This window comes from Lycium barbarum, chromosome 1 (assembly GCF_019175385.1).
Source record: "Lycium barbarum isolate Lr01 chromosome 1, ASM1917538v2, whole genome shotgun sequence".
NCBI classification, from domain to species: domain Eukaryota; kingdom Viridiplantae; phylum Streptophyta; class Magnoliopsida; order Solanales; family Solanaceae; genus Lycium; species Lycium barbarum.
The window spans coordinates 149,370,674-149,396,514 of NC_083337.1; the positions used below are offsets into that span (position 1 = coordinate 149,370,674).

The window sequence follows — 25,841 nt, forward strand, 5'->3', positions numbered from 1 at the left end:
CACCAAACTTAAACTCTTGGTGGTTCAATTAGATGGTTGGTTCTTATGAGTTGAAGGTCGATAGCTTCACTATATACGTTTTTAGTCCAAGTCGACCATCGTATTGCAACTCAAAGTTTCCTAAACCATGCTTGCTGATAACTCTTCAAGATTATTCTTTTTTTAAGAATGCATTGTACACGAATCGTATAATGAAAAAGCATTGTACACGAACCGTATAATGAAACTCTAAAGCTCAAGGATTCACGTAGTTATTATATGGATCTTGGGCCCAACTCAAAGGGTGAGGATGATTCCAGCCATATAAAGAGTCTAAGAAACCCATACATCTCCGAAGCGGAATTCCATCATCTAGCCCCTGCGTGCCCAGACACAATCCAAAAACTAGAGCGTAAACACTCTATCCTGGGTGCCCAACATCGGAGGCTTGGCTATGATACCAAGCTAAATGGCTCTTGGGTCCAACTCAACCGCAAAAGCTAGCTCAAGATCTAAGAATTACCCACATCAAAGATAGATGGGTTCCTTAGACTCTTTTTATGGTTTGAGCAATCCTCACCCTTTGAGCTAACTTGTGGGGTTGAGTTAGGCTCAATAATGTATATTTAACATGATATTAGAGTTAGCCCCCGATTTAAGCTCCCAGGATATATTGTTCATGCTCCAGTTCCCGGACTATGCCTGGGCTTGGAGGAAGGGGGAGGTTGATAAATGATGGAATCTCACGTCGAAGATGGATGCATTCCTTGGATTCTTTATATGGCTCAGACAATCCTCACCATTTGAGCTAGCTTTTAAAATTAAATTAGATACAAGATTCATTTAGCATCATGTTTCTTAAAGTTCACTTCTTATAGTAAACTTGACAACAAAAAATCACAGTAGTGTATAATGATCAAAGTTTCGAAGATTAAAAAATTTGGTTGTTGCCTACTTCTCTATATATTATGTCTGGTTACGGAGGCGCGTAGCGTCGATGAATTCAATTGAATTCACTATTTTTTGTGCAACTAAAAATATATATATGAGAGATTATTAAAATTCTAAGAAATACAAAATTTTGAACTTATAATTTTATAAGTACAATAAATTCAATATTAATAAGTATTAAAAACATAATAGATTAAACACATCAAATTTAAATTAGTATATCCGTATCAATAATTTACTTGTTAAAACTAAGCTAGAAGTGATTCTTTTAAGCTGCGCACATTGCGCCGTGCTATCATGATTGTTCTCTATTAGCCATCATTGTTCCCACCTCTTCTATGCTTTTGCTTTCTCTACATTTTTATTTTCATCCATATAGATTGGTTTGGTATGGTACTTGTCATTGGTATCCTATCATGTCAATGAGAATAAACAATTTTCACAATAATTAGAAATCACGCTTTTCTTTTCTTAATAACTTTTTTATTTACAAACAAGGACGTAGTCCAATTAAGATTTTCCCAAACTTCTAAACAAACACTTTTTAGCTCCTTTACATGTGGCAAAAGCTGTAATTCTCACCAAAACTCACATGGAAAAAGGAAACAACTATTTGAATCCACCATTCCAGTAATATTCCAGTCATTAGAATCAGTGGCAGATCCAGTATTTTCAATTAGGGTGTTCAAAAAAACAAATGAACCAAGTTTTGCATTTGTTCAGAGTGTTCAAAAGTCAATATATGTACATGAACACATAAAATTGATCCTAAATATACACTGTAATTTTTTGCCGAGGGTGTTCGGGTGAACACCCCGGGCCTTCACTGCATCCGCCCCTGATTAGAATCATTGAAAGCTCCATAATACCCCTAATCTCTCCCTAAAACTCCGTTTGGATTGGTACATGTTGTATTAATTGTGTTATTAGTTTAAATACAATCTTTATTTTGATTGTTATTTAAATTTTTATTGTATTGTTAAATTTGTTGTCATATAACGATGAAAAGTCTCATTTTGTATAATGAATGATTTGGTATAGTCGCGTTGTTACCTTCTCCTTATTTTTTTTTAATCATTTTGTCTTTACTTGTTTTCCTATTTTATTCTTTATCAATCTTTTTATAGTAGCTCTACCATATATCTTACTTTTCTTATAGGTTTATCCTTCAAATTATTGATGTTTGACGTTATGTAGTGACAGAAAACAATACAAGCTATTCAACCATTGTATCCATTAGAACAATATAGCACGATACACGTTTTAATTATGCGAACCTATTCAGAATATGAGAGTCAAATTTTATAGCTTTGAACATAAATTATTGAGATTTGTAAAATAAAAAATTTATATATTTAAAAACTACTATATAAAAAAACACTACAAATCATAATAATTTAGAAAAAAATATAAAAAAAATGTGGTCAAAGAAGTAGCCATACTATACAATACATGGTGAAACAGTATGCAACAACCATCCAACCAAAGTGTAATATTCCATTAAACCTTTCCTCTAAACACCACCAACATGATTCATAACCGAAAAAGCAACAGGGCTAAATTCATCATTTCAAATTCTGGACTATTTATAATCACGCCCCACTCCCTCGCTCCCTTTTTCTTCCTTTTTGCACCTCTTTCTCTCTCACACACTGACTCTGTTTATTGTTTATTCACACAAAAAATATCAGAATGTACCTGCTCTGAATCACGGTTTTAGACCACTATACTATATTGTTATAACTACTTTGACCTCTTTTCTTTGAATCAACATACTTCTTGTTCACTAGTTGCTCATTTTTATCTGTGCAATTTTGGTGGAGTGGAGGAAATAGGTAGATGATTGTGGAGTTTCTGTTGCCGTCGTGGTGGGAGGTGCAAGTCGCCATCGCCGCCACGTCATTCGTTATACTCTCTTGCTGGTTCTTCAACCTTGCTGGAGATGACGTAGTTGTTGACTATCGTGCTCGGGTTCACCCTAGTGTCATTAATGATGACGTGGTGGATCATAATCCAGCATGTAGAGTTGGATTCGATGTAAGTACACTACAGTCCAGTATATGTAGAGAGGTCGAGCTAGAATTTCAACTTTATGGATTCCAACTTTAGAACCACTATTTAGGTGCGCTAATAATAAGTGGAGTTTCGGATTCCACTTAGTAAAGCATGATTGGAAAAGCCACATAGTAACTTGCTAATGTTGGATTCCCAATCTTAAAAAGATTACTACTTATGTATGCTCTCAAGAGGAAACAACAACAACAACAACCCAGTGAAATTCCACAACGTGGGGTCTGGGGAGGGTAGAGCGTACGCAAACCTTAATCATCCCAAGGTAGGACGGCTGTCTCCGAAAGACCCTCGGCTCAATAAAAAGCATAAAAAGAGGTCAGATAAGGCTAAGAAATTCAAGGCGATATAGAGATGAAAATAACAAAAGCTCTCAAGAGGAAAAAGTAATTTATTTTTATTATATAGGGGTAATTTAGTAAACTTCACATTTTATTATTGGTTTTTAAATATGCGTATTTTTGATCAAGGTGATACTTATTATGGGACGGAGGGAGTATGTGTTGAGCTTCTCAAGAGTCCTCAATCCACCATCATTAGCAGGAATTTCTCACTTTCTTAGGAAGGAAATGCTCCCTTGATTGAGAATTATGAACTTATGTTTTGTTTCATCATGTAATTTTCCACTTGTTTGACATGCAGTTGTCCACTTATTTTGTAGATGAGCCAGTTAAAAGGAGATTCTCAAACTAATTCTACCTATATAATCAAGGTATATTTGTACTTCATATTCATGCACTTATAATTCTTGTATCTAGATTTGGTGCATTATTGCACTAATTGTTCATGTGATGGCCTATATCCGCAACTCGTAGTTGACTACTACTTTTTCTTATATTTCAGGTTGAATTGTTAGCTGCTAAAAATCTTGCTGCTGCTAATTTGAATGGGACTTCAGATCCATATGCAATCATCAGTTGTGGCTCACAAAAGAGATTTAGGTGATTACGTCTATTTTTTTATCCTACTATCTTTGGGTTACTGGTATACATAGATTACCTTGTCTAGGTGTAGTTATGTGTATGTTTTTCTATTGTTGTTGATTTTATAACCGACTGGCATCATCAGAGTTCACATTTGTCATGATGTTGTAGCGCATATGTATATCTTTGCATTCTATGTATAATAGATCTTGCAAACACTGATGTTGATTTGGTCCATTCTGATTGATATTCAAATTTCTTTAGACAAGCATGCCTCTTTTTTTTTTTTTTTTTTTTTTTTTTTTGTGGTCAATGTGGAGAGCAATTTGAGAACCTTTTTATTCATCTTAATCTCTTTCCTTTTGTTGGAAATGCATGCTAGTTCGAGCCTTCTACCTGACATGAATGTTCAGATACTTGTGATCTTTGAGTTATTATGAATTTATTCTATATGCTCAACTATGATGATTTTCACAACAGTGGCCAAATAAGATGAACTCCTTTTGATATAATAAAAAGGAGATATCAGAAGATATCAGATGAACACCTTTTGAGATTTATGTTGTTTGATAGTATTAATATTTTGATGGTCTTTTGCTCCATTACACGTGTTGTGATAGTTGAAAGTCAAGGTCATCTGCGAGCTAACCTTTTTTTTGGTGGATTGTTGTCAACAATGTGTGTGACGAGGCTTGGGGAGTTTCAGAAAGCTGTGAAACAATATGTTCAGCATGCTTATCACTCTCATATTATACACAAGTTATACTCTTTTTTAGTGTTGCAGTTCAATGGTTCCTGGTGCGAGAAATCCTATGTGGGGGGAGGAGTTCAACTTCTCTGCTGATGAGCTTCCAGTAGAGGTAGCTGTCCAGAAAATCTTTTGACATAAAGTACAAAATTAGTGCAATGTGTGTTTATTGTTGGTTATTTTTAGAACACAAGGATATGAGAAAGCAGAGAAGTATAGCAGTGGAAGAACATAGTTTTATTGACTGCTGCAGGTTACATATATAAAACCTGGAAAAAACAAAAGCAGTAAATAAAAGAGACACGATCCTAGCAGATTCATAGAATCATTATCTTTACGAACTAACTCCTAAATAATAGGAAAAGATAGCTAACAACTATTTGACTAAGTCTTATTCAAAAACTAAAGCAGTAAAAATAAATTTACTGCAGTTCTAAAGCAAATTCCTAACACTCCTTGCTTTGGAAGCTGCAAACTCCAATCTTTTGTCTGAGAAGCTCGAATTTGCTGACTGGTAAAGGCTTAGTGAATATATCAGCCAATTGCTCTTCCGTCTTGCAGTAGACAAGAGTTACATCTCCATCTTTTTGCACTTCTCTCAGGAAGAAAAACTTGATATTGAAGTGCTTAGTTTTCCCATGAAACACAGGATTGTGAGAAATAGCTATTGCTGCTTGGTTGTCCACGAACACTTCAATGCTTCCTGTTGGTTCCATATGCAGATCAACCAAAACTTTCTTCAGCCACAATGCTTGATTTACTGCTGCTGTAGCTGCCACAAACTCAGCTTTGGCAGTAGATTGAGCCACAATTTCCTGTTTCTTACAACTCCATGAGAAAATTCCTGAATCAAGACTAAAGCAGTGTCCTGAAGTACTCTTCAAATCATCCGCGGAACCGCCCCAATCACTGTCAGAATACCCCAATAGCTTCACAGGTTGACTCTTCTGAAACTTGACTCCATAGGCGATGGTTCCTTTGATGTACCGCACAATTCTTTTGGCTGCCTTCAAATGTACTTCACTCGGACAATGCATGAACCTTGATAGAACACTTACAGCATACAATATATCGGGTCTTGTTGCTGTAAGATACATCAAACACCCAATGAGACTTCTGAAGTATGTTTCCTCCACCTTTTCAGCTCCATCATCTTTGCTTGGTTTCTCCTTTTGGTTCATGGGAGTATTCATCTCTTTGCAATTTTCCATGTTGAATTTCTTGAGAATTTCCTTTGCGTATTTTTTCCGGCAAATGAAAAACTCATCTTTTCCCTGTGTAATCTCCATTCCAAGGAAATAAGTCATCAAACCAAGATTAGACATTTCAAAAGCTTGCATCATATCTAGCTTGAACTCATCAATCAGCTTTGCACTGCTCCCTGTGATCAAAAGGTCATCGACATAAAGAGAAACAACAAGAATCTCACTGTAACATACAGTGTGAATTCTGATAGACTTTTTTCAAAACTGAGGCCAAGCAAATAATCATCTATTTGACTATACCACGCTGTTGGTGCCTGTTTTAGGCCATAAAGAGCTTTGTGTAATTGGCAGACTTTCTCTTCTTTTCCTTCTATAACAAAGCCTTCAGGTTGCTCGACATAAATCTCTTCTTCAAGAATTCCATTAAGAAATGCTGATTTGACATCCATCTGATGCACTTTCCAGCCACGTTGTGCAGAAATAGTAAGAAGCAATCTGATTGTGTCGAGCCTAGCAACTGGAGCAAAAGTGTCAGAATAATCAACACCAAAAATCTGTGCATAACCCTTAACTACACGCCTTGCTTTATGCTTGTTGATTGAACCATTAGCGTTTAGCTTGGTTCTAAATACCCATTTTACCCCAATTACCTTTCTGCCTTGAGGTTTGTCAACAAGCTGCCACGTATTATTTTTTTCGATCATAAACAACTCCTCCTCCATTGCATTTTTCCACTTGGGGTCTTTGAGAGCATCGTCAGGGTTAGCAGGTTCACATAATGCAACATTGCATCTCTGATATATGTCAGAGAGCAATGGAGTTCCCCTAACCGGTGGATCATCCTCCCTTTCGTTTAACCATGAGCTTATTTGCTGGACAGAATTCTTTGAGTCTTCCCAATCTTATTCTTCATTTTCCATGAAGTGGACATCTCTGCTGATAACTATCTTCTCAACTTCTGGTTGAAAGATTTTGTACGCCTTTGAAACAGTACTGTACCCAATAAAGATACCTGGGGCAGCCTTTTTGTCTAGTTTATCTCGTTTAACCTGAGGAACGTAGGTAAAACAAAGACAACCAAACACTTTAAGAAAATGCAGCGGAGGTTTGTACCCATACCATGCTTCAAAAGGAGTTTGATCTTTCACAGCCTTTGAGGGAAGTCTATTTTGTAGGAACACAGCTGTGTTTGCTGCCTCTGCCCAGAACTTCTTTGGTAGATTTTTCTCGTGCAACGTACATCTTACCATCTCCATAATAAACCTATTTCTTCTTTCACTAACGCCATTTTGTTCTGGAGTCTAAGGAGCTGTAAGTTGACGTTCAATCCCGGGTTCCTCACAAAATAGACCAAACTGATGAGAAGTATACTCCTTGCCATTGTCAGATCGTAAAATCTGAATTTTACAACAGCTTTCATTTTCCACTTTCGCTTTGAACTTCCAGAAAATGCTCTTGGCCTCTGATTTGAACTTTAGAAAATAAATCCAGCACATTCGGGTCAGATCATCAATAAAAATAACATAATAAAGACTACCGTTAAGTGAAGGAGTCCTTTGGGGTCCTCCAACATCTGTGTGAACCAGTTGCAACTTTCTTGTAGCTCTCCAAGTTGCCTTTGGGAACGGAAGTCTACTTTGTTTCCCAAATTGACAAGCAAGACAATCTGTAGAACTCATTCCCAAGTTAGGTAGGTTCTCCACCATCTTTATTTTTTGCATTTTGACAAGCCCTTGATAGTGATAGTGCCCGAGTCTCTTATGCCATAAGTCAGCGACATTTTCTTTCGCTGAATACATCATCTGCTCTTCCTCAAATGGATCTAATGAGAAACTTCTGTCTCTCATTTTGACTTTAAACAAGTCTTGTCCCGACGGATCCTTGATCAAGCAATACTTATCTTCGAAATTAAGTTTGAAACCATTTTCTAATAACTGACCAACGCTTAACAAGTTCCGATCCAAGTCAGGTACATAAAGAACATCATATATTGTTTTAGTACTTGATTGTTTCTCAACTGCAATGGTTCCCATTCCTTTTGTTGGAATGTGACCACCATGGCCTATTCTAACCTTTGCAACTCGAGTAGGCTTCAATTCCTTGAAGATTTCTTTATCATAAGTCATGTGATTTGTGCATCCACTATCGATCAACCAAGATTCGCTTGAAACATTGCTTGCAAAACACGACGCGACAAAAAGTTGATCCTCTTCCTGTTCATTAACAACCTGAGCATCTGCGTCATGCTGAGGTTTATTCTTGCAGATGATTGCTTCGTGCCCAAACTGGTTGCGCTTATTGCACTTAGCATCAGGCCTTTTCCAATACTTGTAAGGCGCATGTCCATTCTTTCCACAATGCTTACAAGGAGGGTAGTTTCCTTTGGAACTGCCTGCTTTGTTTTTGTTGTTGTTGCGCGCTGCTCCTTCTCCATTTGATGGCTGGTTCTTCTTATTGTTTTTCTTTTTGTATCTTCCGCTATCTTCATGTTTGGCTGGCTACGCACCCTCTCTAATTCCATCCTCTCTCATAACCCTTCTTTGTTCTTGTGCCATCAAGGAATTCAATAATTCTGCCAAAGTAATTTTGGACAGATCCTTGGTGTTTTCCAAAGTGGTTATGGTGGCTTCAAATCTTTCAGGTACAGTAACCAGAATTTTTTCAACAGTACGAGAGTCTTTAAACTCAGAACCAAGTAATCTTAATCTGTTTGCTATGTTCATAAGCCTGTCAGAGTACTCCTTGATGGTTTCCGACTCTTTCATCTTCTGTAACTCAAAGTCTCTAATGAGATTCAGCACCTGCATGCCTTTGATACGATCATCTCCTTCATGTTCTGCCTTGAGATAATCCCAGATGGCTTTTGCTGATTTTAGAGACATGATACGAGTGAAAATTGTTGATGAGACTGCCGAAAAGGGACACGCCTTTGCCTTAGACTTTCTGGTTTTTTTGTCCTTATGATTCTTGATTTGAGCCATTGTTGGGTTGCCGGGTAGTGGAGGAACTTCATAATCTTCCTCAACTGCTTCCCAAAGATCTAAAGCTTCTAGGTAGGCTTCCATCCGCACTGCCCACATGTGAAAATTTTCACCATTGAAGACTGGAGGTGTCACTGCTGAGAAACTTGAGCTTTCTTCCATGTTTGAAGTTTTGGTGTTTCTGGTTGTGGTTCGCGACTCACTCGAAACACTCACTCACAGAGAATACTCACAGATCCCTCAAGAAAAAGGGCTCTGATACCAATTGTTGGTTATTTTTAGAACACAAGGATATGAGAAAGCAGAGAAGTATAGCAGTGGAAGAACATAATTTTATTGACTGCTGCAGGTTACATCTATAAAACCTGGAAAAAACAAAAGCAGTAAAAAAGAGACGATCCTAGCAGATTCATAGAATCATTATCTTTACGAACTATCTCCTAAATAATAGGAAAAGATAGCTAACAACTATTTGACTAAGTCTTGTTCAAAAACTAAAGCAGTAAAAATAAATTTACTGCAGTTCTAAAGCAAATTCCTAACACTTATCCTCCTCAGATTTTGTGTGCTGTATTTGTTGTTTGATTACTTTTCACATTTAATATTACATCGATTTCGTGTTTTTATTTTCTCTCTTAATAATTCTTTTACTTGATTGTATGGCAGATTAATGTGACAATATATGATTGGGATATAATTTGGAAAAGTGCTGTTCTTGGTTCAGTGACTGTACCTGTTGAAAATGAAGGTCAAACTGGTGCGGAATGGCATACCTTGGACCCATCAGGACAGGTATTATTGATTGCTTTATCTTCTTTGCTTTCAAAAAAATGCATCATTTTTTGTTTAGATGTTTTAGAGGTTGGTTTTTACAGAGTTATGGCTGTTATTTTTTTTTTCTTTTTCAGGTTTATCTTCATATCAAAACATTAAAACTCAATGTCAAATCTTCAAGGTGATCCTTTCCTCCTCTTATTGATAGTGCCTTAAGCTATTTCTTATTTGAATTTTGACCATTGTTTATGGGACTGCTGTCGGTTATTAGAATACTTAATAAGCTATTTGTCCTCTCATAGGGTTCCTTGTTTTTGGTCCACGGTGGCAACGTCTGCCTCTCAAATGTACTTACTCTTACAACGAGTTGAGTGGGGTAATTACATGCAATTAGGAATTTTATGATAGTATTGCCTACAAGAATGTGTATCATGGTGGCGATGAAGAAAACAAAACAGTTAAATTAATCTTTTATTCCCCCCACTCTCTCCTCCCTCCCTGAAATTTTGCTTCTTCTATGAGCTATTATAGAGCATGTCGTAGCTGGAGAATACAGTGCAAGCATGAAACATGAGTTTGTGCATAGAATAAAATGTAGCATGACCAGCTCATGTATAAGTAGTTTTAGTTGTTTGGGGAACTTGGATCCATTCTGGATAGCTTTTATGGCTGGTTAGTAATTAGCATTCAACATTATTTTTCTTTCACTAACACAGTTCTAGAAATAGGAATTTAAGGGAGAGTATTCTCTCCTGTACATCTCATTCTTTAATAGTTTGAAAGTATATGGATGAGATAATACACCAGTGCTAGATGTTTAGTGTCTCATGCTTACAATAGGTAGGTAGGGAGAAAAGCTTGGAATAGGGAAGAAGTAACCAGGTAATAAAACACTTCTTTACTTAGTGAGAAAAGGGGGGGGGGGGGGGGGGGGGGGAGACAAAGAGCGAGACATCAGTGCTGATCCTTTAGTCACCAGCTGGTAACCATGTGATGAGAAATATTTATTCTAGCTTCATTTGCTATGTTTAGATGAAACTTAAAGTTAAGAAAAAAGAAAAAAGATAAAGCAACAATATGAGCATTACTACACTCTGAAGTGTCACATGGGACTTGTTTAGGATCGATTTTTGTTTTTATTGTTAAAAGATTCTTGATCCGTCAGAGAGAAATTTATGTAAATCCTTATGGTTCATCACTAGGTTCCATGAAATGATTAAAATTCATCTTAACTAGAAGATAATAATCTTGTTCCCCCCTTCTTCATTGATTGTTTTAGAGGTTTGAATGGCTATGTGAATACTCGTAGAAGGATCACTTCGGATAAACAAGGACCTACTGTGGTTCATCAGAAACCTGGGCCTCTGCAAATGATATTTGATCTCCCTGCTGATGAGGCAAGAGCTAGTTTTTATTGATAAATGACTATTGTTTTGGAAGAACTTTAAGTTGGAAAGTGTGGACTGTTGTGAGTCAGTTGGTTGCTAATCATTGTATTTATTTCAGGTTGTTGAGCATAGTTATTCATGTGCTCTTGAAAGGTCATTCTTGTATCATGGCCGTATGTATGTTTCAACATGGCATATCTGCTTCCACTCAAATGTATTTTCAAAGCAAATAAAGGTCAGATCCATCTTTTGATTGTACCTCCTGAGTTCCAACTTTGTGAATCTTCTTTTTATCTGTAACTTTTCCTCAGTTAAATGCATATCAATTTGTTTTCTCCATTGATGTCTATCATATTTGCCTGATGGTTGACATGTGTTTGTTCTGAGTATTTGCGTTCATAAAACATTATAATGTCACCTTACCTGTGGATATCTTGAAAATTGGAGCATGGTTTATGGGGGGAGAGATCGCCATAAAATGGGTTTCTTTGGAGAAATGTTGGATTGACTAAGGGATTTAAATCTGGATGGAGACTATTTCTTTTTTTTAATATTCTCAAGGTTATTTGTATGTATACCTTATTCCTTCCTGTTCTTAGCATAGAAATAACTGGTAACAACTGTACTTTTTCAATGTTTGGTAATTAATCTCAACCATGCTGGAATTGGTTAGCTTATTTGCTGTGTTTAATTCTGCACTTGCAGGTAATTATTCCTTTTGCAGAAATAGATGAGGTACGATATTCTCCTTATTTGTTATCATAATCGATTCTTTCCAAGTTCTCAATGTGCTTGGGATGCTTATTCGGGCCATTTGCGGGAAATCAGCGAGAGTATTATTTTCCTTTCAGATTAGGAGGAGCCAGCATGCATTTGTTAATCCTGCTGTTACAGTACTTCTCCGCATGGGTGCTGGCGGCCACGGGGTGCCTCCTTTAGGAAATCCTGATGGTTAGTATTTTGTTTTGATCTTTCAACCTTATTTTTCATTTTATTTATGAACACATTTTTTTCTTGTTTTAAGAGAAACAGGAAGTTGGAGAGCTATGAGTGAGCTTCTCCTTCATAGGTTTTACTTTTTGATATGTTATGAGGATATTCTGTGATAGCACCACTAGCACTGCTAGTATCATCATGCGAGTCTAGAAATTCTACCTGAGTATTTTATCCATCCCAAAATATAGGTTCTTTCGCCATTGAGACAAAAAGAATGTGTACTTCTCAAGAAAATAAAATTTTACCTCACACTATGTAACTCAAGTTGGAGCCCCCCCCCCCCCCCCCCCCCCCCCCCCACCTTTTTTTTCTTTTGAACTTCTGAATATTGTCTATATGACAAGTTCCAATTTCTGCTACATTACGACTAAATCTACCTATGGGTGGGACATGTTTCTCCATTACCATGAAACTGCTGTACAATAATCTTGTCAACTGAAAACTGGATATCCAATTTCGAGACAAGGGAGGTGGTTTCTTTTGCTCATTTTTAGAGAGTTGAATTTGAAATTGTATTCTGGATATATCATGGTTGATATACTAGTTACGTATGTTTCTCCAATTTCAGGTAGAGTAAGATATAAATTCGCATCTTTTTGGAATAGGAATCATGCATTGAGATCGTTGCAACGTTCAGTAGATAACTATCATGCCATGCTAGAAGCTGAGAAGAAGGTTATATTATTAATTGTATCTGTGCTTTCAGCTAGTACTTTTCTGAATATTATCTGAGACAATATATCATATAGCTGTAGTGAATATTGATTCAACCACCAGGAATTAAATTGAAGATTTTAGCTGAGCTGTCTTAAAAATAATTCTGTAGTCAATAAAAGAGGTATTCTGAATATTGAGACATGGTTGTATGCATAAGCATTCATCACATGTAGGCAAGAACATTCTATGTGAAGATCAGTGTGATTACCATCTCCAGATATCTCTTTTAAAGAGCTATCTTTTGGTAGCATACTATTTTAATTTAACACTGCTGAAGTGTGTCAGTGTCCCTTCCGGACACAAAAAGCAGGAAAAGGAAAGAGACTAGGATGCATGTGTTGAGCTGGCATGACTCTTTCTTTGTGAAGAAATCTAAAGTATCTGTCTTGTGCCCAAGCTTTACCTTTTTAGTAGCTTTCCCATCATCTTCTTTTTCCTGTATAGACAGCATGCCTAAAAAAATTTTGCCAATACCATGTTATCTTAGCACAATAGCATAGGCTATAAAAATACTGCTTTGTCTAGTAGACATAGTTTTTGATGATTTACTTCAAGTCTCTTTTAATGGTGTTATGTAATTATATTTACCTGTAAGCTTCTTGAAGCAACATTCCAGCTGATTTGTTCATATCGGCATTTTTTGTGTTCTCTAATCTCTATTACAGCCGGAACGCAATTGTCGCAAGAAAATTGTCTTTACTTTAGCTTTGAACTTTCTCTAACATTGTTTTTACTTTTAGATTTAGATTGTATCCACCCGTTAGAGTTTGGCTTCACATGATTTCTTTCTGATTATAAATTTCTGTCCTTTCTCTTTGTAGGAGATGGAACAGTCAGCATTGCGTGCACATAGCAGCTCGGTTAAAGGATGCAAAAAGACTGACATAAATCAGGATGAAAGTGTTACCAAGATTCAGAAATATCAACCATTTATTAAAGAAGAAGTCATCTCTAGTGTATATAATGTATGTAAGTCCTCTCTGGTATATATAATGTATGTAAGATATTTTTAGTTTTTGGGACTAGAACTCCTTTCTCCAAGATTTATGACACTCTTAAAATTTGTAAGGATGTTTTGACATGCACAGCCGAGCAATTTTTTGATTTGCTATTGGCTGATGGTTCAAATTTCACTAATGAGTACCGTGCAGCAGGGAAAGATTTCAATCTCATTGTAAGCCCCACATTCCATTTATCTAAAACATTTTTTTGGCTCATGCTTCTTTATGCATTTCTAGTTTGCTTTAACTTGCGGCTGCACTCTTGAGTTTTTCTTAAATATCTTCTTTTTTAGTATCCTCCTCTCTTTTCCTTGCGTGTGAGCGAAGAGGTTTGATTAGTACTGGTGTTTCAAGGTTTTCTTTTGATAAGTTAAGATGTATCTCACCTAAAATGCACTGGGACATGGACCTGGTCAAAGGTAGTAGTAACTTAGCAAAAAGTGACTGCCAACTGAAAACAGGAAAGCTCAAAAACTGGTTTTTTCAATTATCAGGTTACACCTCCTGTTTGTGCAGTTTCTTCTTGGTATCTCTCTACAATTGAAAATCAAGATTAGGCTGAAAGAAGTGAACGTGATCAAGTTCAATATCTTGTAAGTGATAGCACGTGTTAAATATGAATGTGCATAAACTGTAATGCAGTGTGGATATGCCCAGACCTCTTGAAATGGATTGAGGTTAAAGGGCAAGGTAATAGGTTGGAAATTGAAGGTATTCTGAAGAGGGTCAAGGTTGTTTTATGGGGTGATGAATTTTGGAGAGGTTGGCAAAGAAAAAGTATAAATCTCAAGGAAATACTCTTAGGTCACTTGGGCATCACACCACAAAGTTAAATTGCAACGCAAAATCCAAAAAGGCATACTTGATGGCAAAGGGCTCTCCATTAACAAGTCAGTCAATATCAGTATGTAGGAGCCCAAATCCAACTATCTAGGTATTTTCTTCTCTAGCTGAACTTTTGGACACTCAGGGTTTTGTCCTCTTAGGCCTCAACCCAAAAGGCGTCTCAGCAGTTGAATCCCCAACTCGCCCTTATATAACGTTCGCCCTTATATAACGTCTAACTTTCTCCTATTCCGATGTGGGATTAGCCTAAGGCAAGCTTCACAACGAACCCCCTTTACGAATTCAACTATCGAGGTGCCTTTTGGGTTAAATTCCAAGGGAACAAAACCTTGAGACCACAATGGTTGGGCCAGAGCTAACAATACCTTGGTAATTAGTCTTGAACCGTTACATGTGGTATTAAAGCCGGTTTCTTTCCTAGTACCTTGGTGTGACAAATCTCAGCGGGGATGCTGAGTCCCTAAGAAGGTGGTTGAACTAGAAAAAAAGGGTTGTTATGAAGCTTGCTTTAGACAAATCTCACATCGGAATGGGAGAGGAAAGTTAGGGGTCATATAGAGAGAATTCAGGACTTCAACTATCGAGGCATCTTTTGGATTAAACCCAAAAGGACAAAACCGTGACGCTCCAAACTCCAATGGTTGGGTTAGAGCTAATAATACCTTGGCTGTTGGATCTGGACCTTTACATAGTAGCGGAGGAAGAAGAGTAATACAGTACACTTTTTTCAGTTAGAAAAGGCATACGAAGGTTCTATGGAGATGCTTGGAGGCTAGAGGCGTACCGGTGGTGTACACTAGGGCGATCAAGGACATGTATAATGGAGCCAAGACCAGGGTTAGGATAGTGGGAGGAGACTCGGAGCACTTTCCAATGATGATGGGTTTACACTAGGGATCAGCTCTTAGCCCATTTCTATTTGCCTTGGTGATGGATGGACTGACGCGACAAATTCAAGGTGAGGTGCCATGGTGTATGTTATTCGTAGATGACATTGTTTTGATTGATGAGCCCCGGAGGGTAGTTAACGCTAAGTTGGAGGTTTGGAGACAGACTTTGGAGTCTAAATGGTTCAGGTTGAGTAGGACCAAGACAAAATACTTAAAGTGCAAGTTCAGTAACGTGACGCAGGCAGCTAGCGTGGAAGTGAGGCTTGGAACCCAGGTCATTCAACAGAAAAAGAGTTTCAAGTATCTTGGGTCAATTATCCAAGAAAATGGAGATATCGACGATGATGTCACACATCGTATTGGAGCAGGGTGGATGAAATGGAGACTCACATCCGGAGTCTTGTGCGATAAGAAGGTGCCACCAAAACTTAAAGGTAAGTTCTATAGAGTGGTGGTTAGACCTACCACGATGTATGGGGCGAAGTGTTGGCCAGTCAAGAACTCTCACGTCCAGAAGATTAAAGTTGCAGAAATGAGGATGTTGTGATGGATGTGTGGGCATACTAGGAGCGATAGGATAAGGAATAAAGATATCCGGGGCAAGGTGGGAGTGGCTTTGGTGGAGGATAAGATGCGGGAATCGAGACTGAGATGGTTCGGACATGTGCAGAGGAGGTGTACGGATGTCCCAGTGTGAAGGTGTTAGAAAATTGTGTGTTTTTGGTGAGAAATGCGGATATGCTTCAAGCCGTCTATCTTATTTGGAGCACTTTTCAAAGAGAATTATTTGCCCCTCACAAATACTCTCCCGGGATAGAATGAATCAAAGCCAAGAAATAATGAAATCAAGTCTCTGAACACACAAGAATAATGCTACAGTCACTAAACTTATGTAGTTTTCTTAAGGAAGAATTTTGGTTTTTTGAGTATTTCTTATGATAGAAATATTTCTAGGATTTCATCTATTTATAGGGACATTTTAATCCTTCAACCTGAGATGATGCAACCTTTAGGGAAGAGTTGCATTGTTCATAAAGAAATGTACTCTTTTAGAAAGAAAAGTACTTTTTCTTTTTGCAGAAAGAAAGGTATATTTTTTTTCTTTTAAGAAGAAAGAAAAATACTTTTCCTTTTGCCTATTCCTTTTATTTTCTCTTGAAAATTCCAACAATCCCCCACCATTTTCAAGTGAAAATAACAACCCAATACTTCCTTTAGAAATTAAGAGACAAGTGAACCCATGCATAAATAAAGTATCTGGCGATTGAACTTTGCATTAGCGTAATACAATTTCTATTAAACTGAATAGTCAGGTGAGACAAGTCTTTTGAACCGATCACCATATTGTAAAATAGGATGTATCTCACACATGAATTCTATTACATTATTTCTTTATAACCAACACCATAAGGCCTTGTGTTCCAATCCTCTCGCGAATGCATAGAAACCAAACCCGAGGTTCTTGAAGCGGCCCACTTCGCATCCACATAGGTAGACCCTTATTAATATGCTCCTGCAAGAGCACCCACCAATAGGTCTATTGAGAATTTATAAACTCAAACCTCCTTTTAACAAATTGCAGGACAAAGCACTTACTTTGGGACGGTAATACCAAGTGCTATCAACCAATAAAGAATGTTGTTACTCATTGAACTTGAGACTGGACGTTGTATCAAGCGTCAAGTTGAGGCTTCATCCTTAATGGTCTTTCTTTATGGGTTTTAACCCTATCCCTCTTGATGTTCTCGCTTCTCAACACCAAGTTCCTTGCCAATCCCTTAGTTAATGGATCCGCAAGATTATTAAGTGAACGTACATAGTCAACCGTGATCACTCCATCTTTAATTAATTGATTTATATAACTGTGTCTAAGGCCAATATCCCTAGACTTTCCGTTATATATATGACTATATGCTCGGGCTAAGGTGGCCTCACTATCGCAATGGATAGAAATCGGTGGCATGGGCTTAGGCCATAATGGAATATCAAAAGTCAAATTTCTCAATCATTCCCCTTCTTTAGAAGCGGATGACAAGGCTACAAAATCTGCAGCCATAGTTGAGTCAGTAAGACACGTTTGCTTCTTAGATCCCCAAGATATCGCACCCCCACCAAACAGGTATACCCATCTACTTGTTGAGGAATAATCCTCTTGATCAGTGATCCAACTTGCATCCGAATACCCTTCTATTATAGCGGGATCACCACTGTAATAGATGCCATAATTTAGCGTTTTCTTGAGATACTTTAGTACTCTTCTTATGGCATGCCAATGATGCTCACTCGGATTGCAAGTATGCAATGTCAGGTCTCGTACTAGTCATACCGTACATCAAGCACCCGATCAACTTAGTATACTCAAGTTGAGCAATTGGCCTTCCGCCATTTCTTTCCAATTTAAAACATGGATCATACGGTGTAGAAACAGGATTACAATCAAAATGATTGAATTTCTTTAACATTTTCTCGATATAATGAGATTGTCTTAAGGTAAAACCCCCACCATTTCTAATAATTCTTATACCAAGAATGACATCCACTTCTCCCATATCTTTCATGGAGAACTGAGCAAATAGAAATCTTTTGGTGGTCTCAACCTGTTCTATGTCGGTCCCAAAGATCAACATATCATCTACATACAAGCAAATGAAAACTCCTTTTTCTTTTTCAATTTGAGTAAACACACTTGTTTGATTCATTGATTTTAAAGCCATTGGATAAAATTACTTCATCAAATTTTTGATGCCATTTCTTAGGGGCTTGTTTTAGCCCATACAATGATTTTACAAGTTTGCAAACTTTCTTCTCTTGTCCTTTAACTACAAACCCCTCAGGTTGTCTCATATAGACTTCCTCTTCCAATTCACCATTCAAAAACGCAATTTTGACATTCATTTGGTGAATTACTAGATTGTACATGGAGGCTAGTGCAATAAGTAGCCTTATTGTGGCTATTCTAGCCACGGGAGTATAAGTATCAAAGTAGTCAACGCCGTGTTTATGGGTAAAACACCTAACTACAAAGCGAGCCTTGTATTTATCCACGGTACCGTCTACTTTTAACTTCTTCTTGAACAACCATTTACCATGTATGAGTTTGCAATCAGGTGGAAGGTCTGTTAAGATCCAAGTATATTTTTCATAATGGAATCTATCTCATCTTGGATAGCCTCCTTCCATAATGGTGCATCAGGAGATTGCATGGCCTCACTAAATGTAATGGGATCATTTTCCATATTATAACAATAAGGAATTGCATTTTCAATTTTTTCAGTTGAACCCTCTATAAATAGAGGTAGAAGTCATCTCCATGTGTCTTTTCTTTTCTAACTCTCTTACTCCTTATTACTTCAACAATATCATCTTGATTTTCATTATCTTGGAAGATTAATGGTTGTGAAGTAGAAGAATTTGGATCACTTCGAACAACATCTTTTGATCTAGGAATTGATACAAATCGAGTTTCATCAAAAATTGCATCTCTTGATTCAAGGACGGTATTAACCGAGTATGAGTCATTTGGTTCAATGACCAAAAACCTATAGGCTTTGCTATTTTCAGCATATCCTATAAAGATGCATTCAATTCCTGTTTCACCCAACTTTTTCCTTTCAGGTTTCGGGACTTTAATTATAACCCTACATCCCCAAACTTTGAGATGACTCAAATTTGGTTGTCGTTTATTCCAAAGTTCACATGGGCTATTGAATTTCTTTTGTTAGCCTATTAAGAATATAACAAGCCGTTAACATGGCTTCACCCTAATAACCGTGACTTAGGCCTGAGTTAGATAATAAAGAATTAACCATTTCCGTTAAGACCTGATTTTTCCGTTCGGCTATACCATTTTGTTGTGATGTATATGGTGCCGTTACTTGATGCACAATACTAGTGCTTTGGAAAAATGTGGGATTATAATATTTCCCTCCCCTATCGGTCCGTAGACACTTAACGGAAGATTGACATTTCAATTCAACCTCAGTCTTGTAAATTTTAAATTTTTCCAGTGCTTCATCTTTAGAATTTACAATATAAACTTTGCAAAATCTAGAGTAATAACATATTTCTTTGTTAACATGCAAGTTTTACATTTTTCACTATCCACATTCATTACCGATATCAAGCCACATTTAGACATATCCATCGTTCTATGAAAATTAACATGTCCTAAAGATGAGTGTCATAGTGAAAAATTAGAGACAAGCAAGTAAACATAAGCTTCATCCTTCAATAAATGCAAAATGATCTAATAGCAAAATTATCATTTCTCTGAATTTCAAAATATTCTAGCAACTTTCAAGTATAAATATCCATCAAATAAAGGATTTCCTATACATATATCATCCCACAACTTGAAAGTAAAATTCACATAATATTTATGCAACATGGTTATAACATGATAGTTCTTTTTTTTTGGGTGCAGAATTACAAATTTATAATAAGCATATCAAATATGTTATTCCTAAACTTATTCAGAATGCATTTCATGATCATTACAAGTGAGCCATCCACCCTAATATTTATGAAATTAAATTTCACAAAAATCAAAAAGCAGTTTTTCCTTTTGCAGAAAGAAAAGTACCTTTTCCTTTTGCAGAAAGAAAAGTACTTTTTCTTTTTGCAGAAAGAAAAGTACTATTTTTGCCTTTCGCAGAAAAAAGGTATAAATTCATAAATAATAATGAGTGAAGTTTAGAAAGTAGAACCCGATATTTGCTGCTTTCATCTTGATTCACTAGTTGCTTTTGATTTGATCCCTTTTATCGTAGGGAACTCAATTTGTTGTTGCCTTAAGTAAAAATTTCAATGGACACGCGCCTTTTCATCGTACCTTTTACTGCTACACTCTTACAAATCTTGGATTGACAATGATAATTTCCTTGATGTGCCAAGTATTGGTGGTGAAGTTCATCAATGAAAAAGACATGAATTTTAGTTTTCCTTTTGTAATCCCAGTAGAAAGATCACAAATGAAAAGTAGTTGCCCATCAAATATGCAATCAAATTTTCTTATAGCATTAGCAGAACAAAAACTCCACTTTAATTGGAATCGTTCAATTTGATGCCTGTATGCATGTCTAATGAAGTAATGAAGTAATACAAGACCTTTGACGGCAGGTTATGGCATCACTTTGCTTAGGCAATCGTTGCAAAAGCCTAAAACTTTTCTTCACTGACTGCAGCAATCTATGCTCTTTAAATGAGCGCGAACGAGTAAAACTTCAAGGGATCATGAAGTAAATGCCTTAAATAATTCTCTTGCCGGTCACATTGCCGGTCCCAAGCCCGGATAAAGGAGGAGGGTTGCCGAGGGTCAATCGGAAACAGCCTCCGTACCCAGGTAGGGGTAAGGCTGCGTACATCTTACCCTCCCCAGACCCCACTATTGTGGGATTACACTGGGTAGTGACCATGTGTGTTTGTGGTGAGAAATCTGGATATTCTTCAAGTCATATACCTTATTTGGAGCTCTTTCCAAAGAGTATTATTTGTCCCTCACAAATACTCTCCCGGGATAGAATGAATCAAAGCCAAGAAATAATGAAATCAAGTCTCTGAACACACAAGAATAATGCTGCAGTTACTAAACTTATGCAGTTTTTCTTAAGGAAGAATTCTGGTTTTTTGAGTATTTCTTATGATAGAAATATTTCCAGATTTCATCTATTTATAGGGATGGTTTAATCCTTCAACCTAAAATGATGCAACCTTTAGGGAAGAGTTGCATTGTTTCATAAAGAAATGTACTCTTTCAGAAAGAAAAGTACTTTTTCTTTTTGCAGAAAGAAAGGTATATTTTTTTTCTTTTAAGAAGAAAGAAAAATACTTTTCCTTTTGCCTATTCCTTTTATTTTCTCTTGAAAATTCCAACAAGAGGTTGGCTATGGTCGGTTTCAGGAGAGGCAGAGGTAGGCCGAAGAAGTATTGGGGAGAGGTGATTCGATACGACATGACGCTTGTCCAGCTTACCGAGGACGTGACTTTAGATAGGAGATTATGGAGGACACAAATTAGGGTAGAAGGTTAATAAATAGTTGAGTATTGTCTTGTTTATCATTTCATACTAATAGTATTATCCTTGTAGGTCCTTGTCTTTCGATTCCTGATACTATTTATTGTTGCTTGTACTCCAATTATTAAATTGTTTTAATTTCTGTAGTAGTTCACCATGTCTTTTATACTGCTTTAAATTGCTTGTTCGTGTCGTTAGTACTATTTGAGTGCTTCCTTTACTATGTTATTTATCATATTATCTTGTTGCTATTACTGCTTATTATTATTGTTTATTATTCATGATGCTTTTTCATCTCTCTTTGAGCCGGGGGCCTATTGGAAACAACCTTTCTACCCGTCAAAAGGTTGAGGTAAGGGTTGAGGTAAGGTCTGCGTACACTCTACCCTCCCCAGACCTCACCTGGTGGGATTATACTGGGCATGTTGTTGTTGTATTAATAGTTAATAATACAACTGTGGTCTTTTTACCTAACTTTCTTCAAGTCCGACAAGTGTGCTCCTCGTCTGCACTACCTTTGCATTGGCTTTGTCAGTAATTTTCAACTGAACACTGATATCTTTAATCATGAAAGCTAGTGTAGAAACAAAGAAATTTCGTAATACAAAAAGAAAGAAAGCGACTTCAAGATTATGAAACTATTGTAGGGAATTTTTGTTATCTTTGCGGGACATGTTAAACTCTGTTTCAGGATTAAATTGTTCTGCAATGCAGTTTACGAAGTTTAGGGTTATCTTTTGCCTGCAGTTATAAATTTTGGTTTATGCTTCAATGGAGACAAATTGAGCTTAAATTGAGAAACGTAGTCAGCGAGGATTATTATAGCTGATATCAATATGTTTGGGACTGAGGGGTAGTCGGTGTTTCAGTGGCGGATCTAGAAATTTCATTGAGGGGGTTCGAAAACCACTGAACCAAGCCTTACTCTTGGGTTCAGGGTGTTCAAAATCTATATATGTACATAAAAAATACAAAAATACCTTATATATTAGTGTAATTTTTTACCGAGGGTGTTCGGGTAACACCCTCACTTGTGTGTAGATCCGCCCCTGGTTGTATTAGTTCTGCTAAGAGCTAGAGTAACACGAAGAGCTAACTTACGCTAGCCTCATTATGCCTTTCACATCTCAATAGAAATTTCTTTACTTAGTTGCTTTAGCTTGAGTTAAATATTGAATGTCTTTCATTTTCTTAGATGGGTCAATGGAATTCTGCTGATGAGTATGATGGTCAAGTCAGAGAAATTACATTCAGAACAGTATGTAACAGCCCTATGTGCCCTTCAGACACAGCAGTAACTGAGTATCAGCATGCTGTTCTATCGCTGGACAAGAGAACTCTTGTAATTCTCATAGTCCACCTTCAATGTTGTATGAACTTATCATGAGAGTATGCTTAGAACATTTTAACCTTTCCCGCAGGTACTTGAGACTGTGCAACAGGCCCATGATGTTCCATTTGGGTCATGCTTTGAGGTAATACTGACTTTTGGTGTCAGGCCACGTTCTTTTCCTAGTACAATTATATGGACCTTTTTTTACATAAGCATTTTTTGGTTCCATGTGTTACCTCCTAGAGAGCTCCTTATTCATCTTAATCCCTGATTAGATTTGCTATTCAATCAGGTTCACTGTAGGTGGTCTATAGAAACAACTTCTGAATCATCCTGCAGTTTGGACATAAAAGCTGGTAAGTGTCTTCTATCCTGGTATCTTGTTCTGCTGGATGTGTACAAGCCACTATCCATTCATCATCTTTGCATGTCAAAATGAATCTACTGGCCCTGGTCTCGTCTCCCATTTGACGGGTTAACCAATTATGAATGCATTTTTTTGTTTGGGAAGGAGTGCAGTGAAAGAGACCCAGATATGGTATCCAAATGATTCAAGTAGTGATATATCACCAGGACTATGTCTGCCATTTTAGTAGTTGACTGGCTACCACTTAAATGCATTAAGAGTATCTTTTAACCAATCATTTTGCTTATCGTCCATTATACTTTTGGGCTATTGGGAAAATCATCTGCCTATCACCCTAATGCTACACTCTCACTAGACTCTAATGGATTATTGATACCCTTGTTATTCATCAAAATTGGAATCAAATCAGTTCGGAAGCTATTTGCCTGGAAAATGTTGTGTTTAGGGCTTATGTGTTGCTCAGACTCTCCAAAAATGCTGTCACACCCCTGTTGGATCATTCAAAAATGCACTACTTTTGGAGAATCCGACACGTGGCCGGCGGCATTTTGGAAGAGTCCGAAGCTCCGAGCAACGCAGCTTATGAGTGCTTTCACAGGTGTTGTAATTCCCAGAGCTTAGGATTCTCGCTTGAAAAGCTGAAGATATCAGATTTATGTTTTCCTTTGGACACCTACCAACTGAATTTCCACTACTTGACAGTTAACACAGTCATCTTTTCTTAAATTCTATTTTTCTGTTGAGTTGCTAGCATGATACAGTCAGTCCAATGCATAATTTAGAGCTGCCCATGGAACGTAGGTATTTTCTTGACTAAGTTTCTCTATTTGAATGATCATGAAGGATTAGAAGGTTCAAAATTCAAAAATTGCACATTCTTAAGAGTGGAATGTGATGTGAAGTTAAACTAAAGTAGTGCATTTGCAATTTCAACAGGTGCACATTTCAAGAAGTGGTGCATTATGCAGTCTAAAATAAAGTCGGGAGCTATTAACGAGGTATTATTTTTCCTCAGTAAGTTATTTATTTCGTTCTTCTTATTTTCTGAGAAGCTAATTACGGTGCTCTTTTTCCCCCTCTACTCTTTTCAATCACCTATGCAGTACAAGAAAGAGCTGGCAATAATGTTGGAAGTGGCACGTTCATTTGTTAAACCAAGAGTATCAGTGAGTGAAATAGAAAATGTCATCTCCTCATCACAATACTTGTATGATCATTGCAACTTATCTCCACCAAGGAGATCCAGTGTGCGCCCTTGTAATTCATGAAGTGCAATTTTTCATTTTAATGGAAGACTATTTTCTTCTGGTATCTGCAGCACTACTTTTTCAAAATTGCTCTCTTCAATGAATGTACAGGGTTACAAAGCTTGAGTTTTTACCTTTGTGAGCTAATTTTCACCATTTTGGCGAGGAAGTGAAGATGGAGTAGATTTTTAGACAAGAGGGGAAGTAAATTATCCATCTTCCAAAGATGGTATCCTGGGGAATTATTTTTCTCCTCTACTTTTTGTGATATTGTGATATTAAATCAAAGCCTAAAGAATCTATCTACAACAACACTAACTCTGACTCAATCTCAAACCAATTGAGATCGACTATATGAACCCGCGTTGATCATCTTACTCCATATAACCTTATCTTAGGTTAATATTATACTAAATTAAAAATAAAAAGTACTAGTTCTTTATATTTTTGAGTTCATATAAATCTCTGAAAGGCCAAACAATTCTTGAAAAAAGCATATGCCGTAAAGTAAAATGATGACACGACTAAAAGATTTTCAACTAATAGGTATTGCCTAATTTATTTTTTCTTCCATTATGCCTATAGTTTGCTAAGTCTACATGAATGCCAAGAGATTATAGGTCATTCGAGACAGCTTTTGTCCAAGTGATTTTAGATTTATCCTAGTTATGATGTTATATATATGGACTAAAGCATGTGAGGGTCGACGAATGACATGACCAAGCTATATCAAGACTTTCTCTCATTTTATCCTCTGTATGTGCTACATGAACCTTTTGTTAAAGTCGTCATTTCTAATCTTGTCTAGTCTTGCATAATGACACATTCATTTTAGCATCTGCATCTTTACAATCCAGATTTTGTGGATGTGTTGGACTTTAGTGGTCTAACATTCACTCTCATATAATATTGTTCACTCTCATATAACCGTTCTATAGAACTTACCTTTCACTTTGGTTCTATCACATAACACCCTAGTAGCACATTTCCATTTCAACCATTCAATTTTGTTTCTATGTGTAAAATCTTCATCTATCATTCTATTCTCTTGGAACAGCAAACCTAGATAAACGAACCATTTGTACTTACGCACCGCAATTCTGTTTTATCTCACCTTGATTTTTCTCTAATTTTAATTTTAGATACTCAACGAGGAGTATATTCACCACAATAACCCACGACTTGAAATCAAATTATCCAGTTTTGAATGATTTCTGAAATGACGTTATAGTTGACCCATTTGCATCATTCTTTTATAATAATAATTCTAAATTTTCTGCACAAGTTCTAGTTTGCGTGTCAACTATTGCCTCTGTTTTTTCCCAAAATTAATTAGCGGCGAGGTTTATAAGTGTGAGAGGTCACTTTTTTATTTTTTTAATAAATTAAGGCCAGTGGGGGTGGCCCACTGA

At 36.8% G+C, this 25,841-nt stretch overlaps 1 protein-coding gene across 6 annotated transcripts; it reads left to right on the forward strand.

The window, feature by feature from the left end:
• The first annotated feature begins 2,408 nt into the window (after nt 1-2,408).
• LOC132643363 (BAG-associated GRAM protein 1-like) lies at nt 2,409-24,549 on the forward strand. Of its 6 annotated transcripts, none has more exons than XM_060359921.1 (18): nt 2,409-2,967; nt 3,662-3,712; nt 3,844-3,941; nt 4,708-4,783; nt 9,524-9,649; nt 9,766-9,812; nt 10,941-11,028; nt 11,138-11,254; nt 11,725-11,754; nt 11,871-11,970; nt 12,584-12,690; nt 13,554-13,697; nt 13,802-13,906; nt 22,678-22,824; nt 22,904-22,957; nt 23,108-23,171; nt 24,119-24,180; nt 24,286-24,549. In XM_060359921.1, the coding sequence occupies exons 1-18, from the start codon at nt 2,770-2,772 to the stop codon at nt 24,448-24,450; spliced, it is 1,779 nt and encodes a 592-aa protein (XP_060215904.1). In that variant the 5' UTR covers nt 2,409-2,769; the 3' UTR covers nt 24,451-24,549. The 6 variants fall into 6 exon arrangements, with proteins under 6 accessions (XP_060215904.1, XP_060215903.1, XP_060215906.1 ...); XM_060359920.1 differs by having other exon boundaries at nt 2,412-2,967; nt 10,911-11,028; nt 24,286-24,547; XM_060359923.1 differs by having other exon boundaries at nt 2,830-2,967; nt 3,471-3,712; nt 10,911-11,028; nt 24,286-24,546.
• The last annotated feature ends 1,292 nt before the right edge of the window (nt 24,550-25,841 follow it).

Excerpts from the sequence above, each read along its gene's own strand:
- LOC132643363 (XM_060359920.1), top strand. The coding sequence starts at position 2,770 with ATGATTGTGGAGTTTCTGTTGCCGTCGTGGTGGGAGGTGCAAGTCGCC. Across the intron at positions 9,650-9,765 it reads CCTTGGACCCATCAGGACAG|GTTTATCTTCATATCAAAAC; the intron begins GTATTATTGATT and ends TTTCTTTTTCAG. Across the intron at positions 11,971-12,583 it reads TCCTTTAGGAAATCCTGATG|GTAGAGTAAGATATAAATTC; the intron begins GTTAGTATTTTG and ends CTCCAATTTCAG.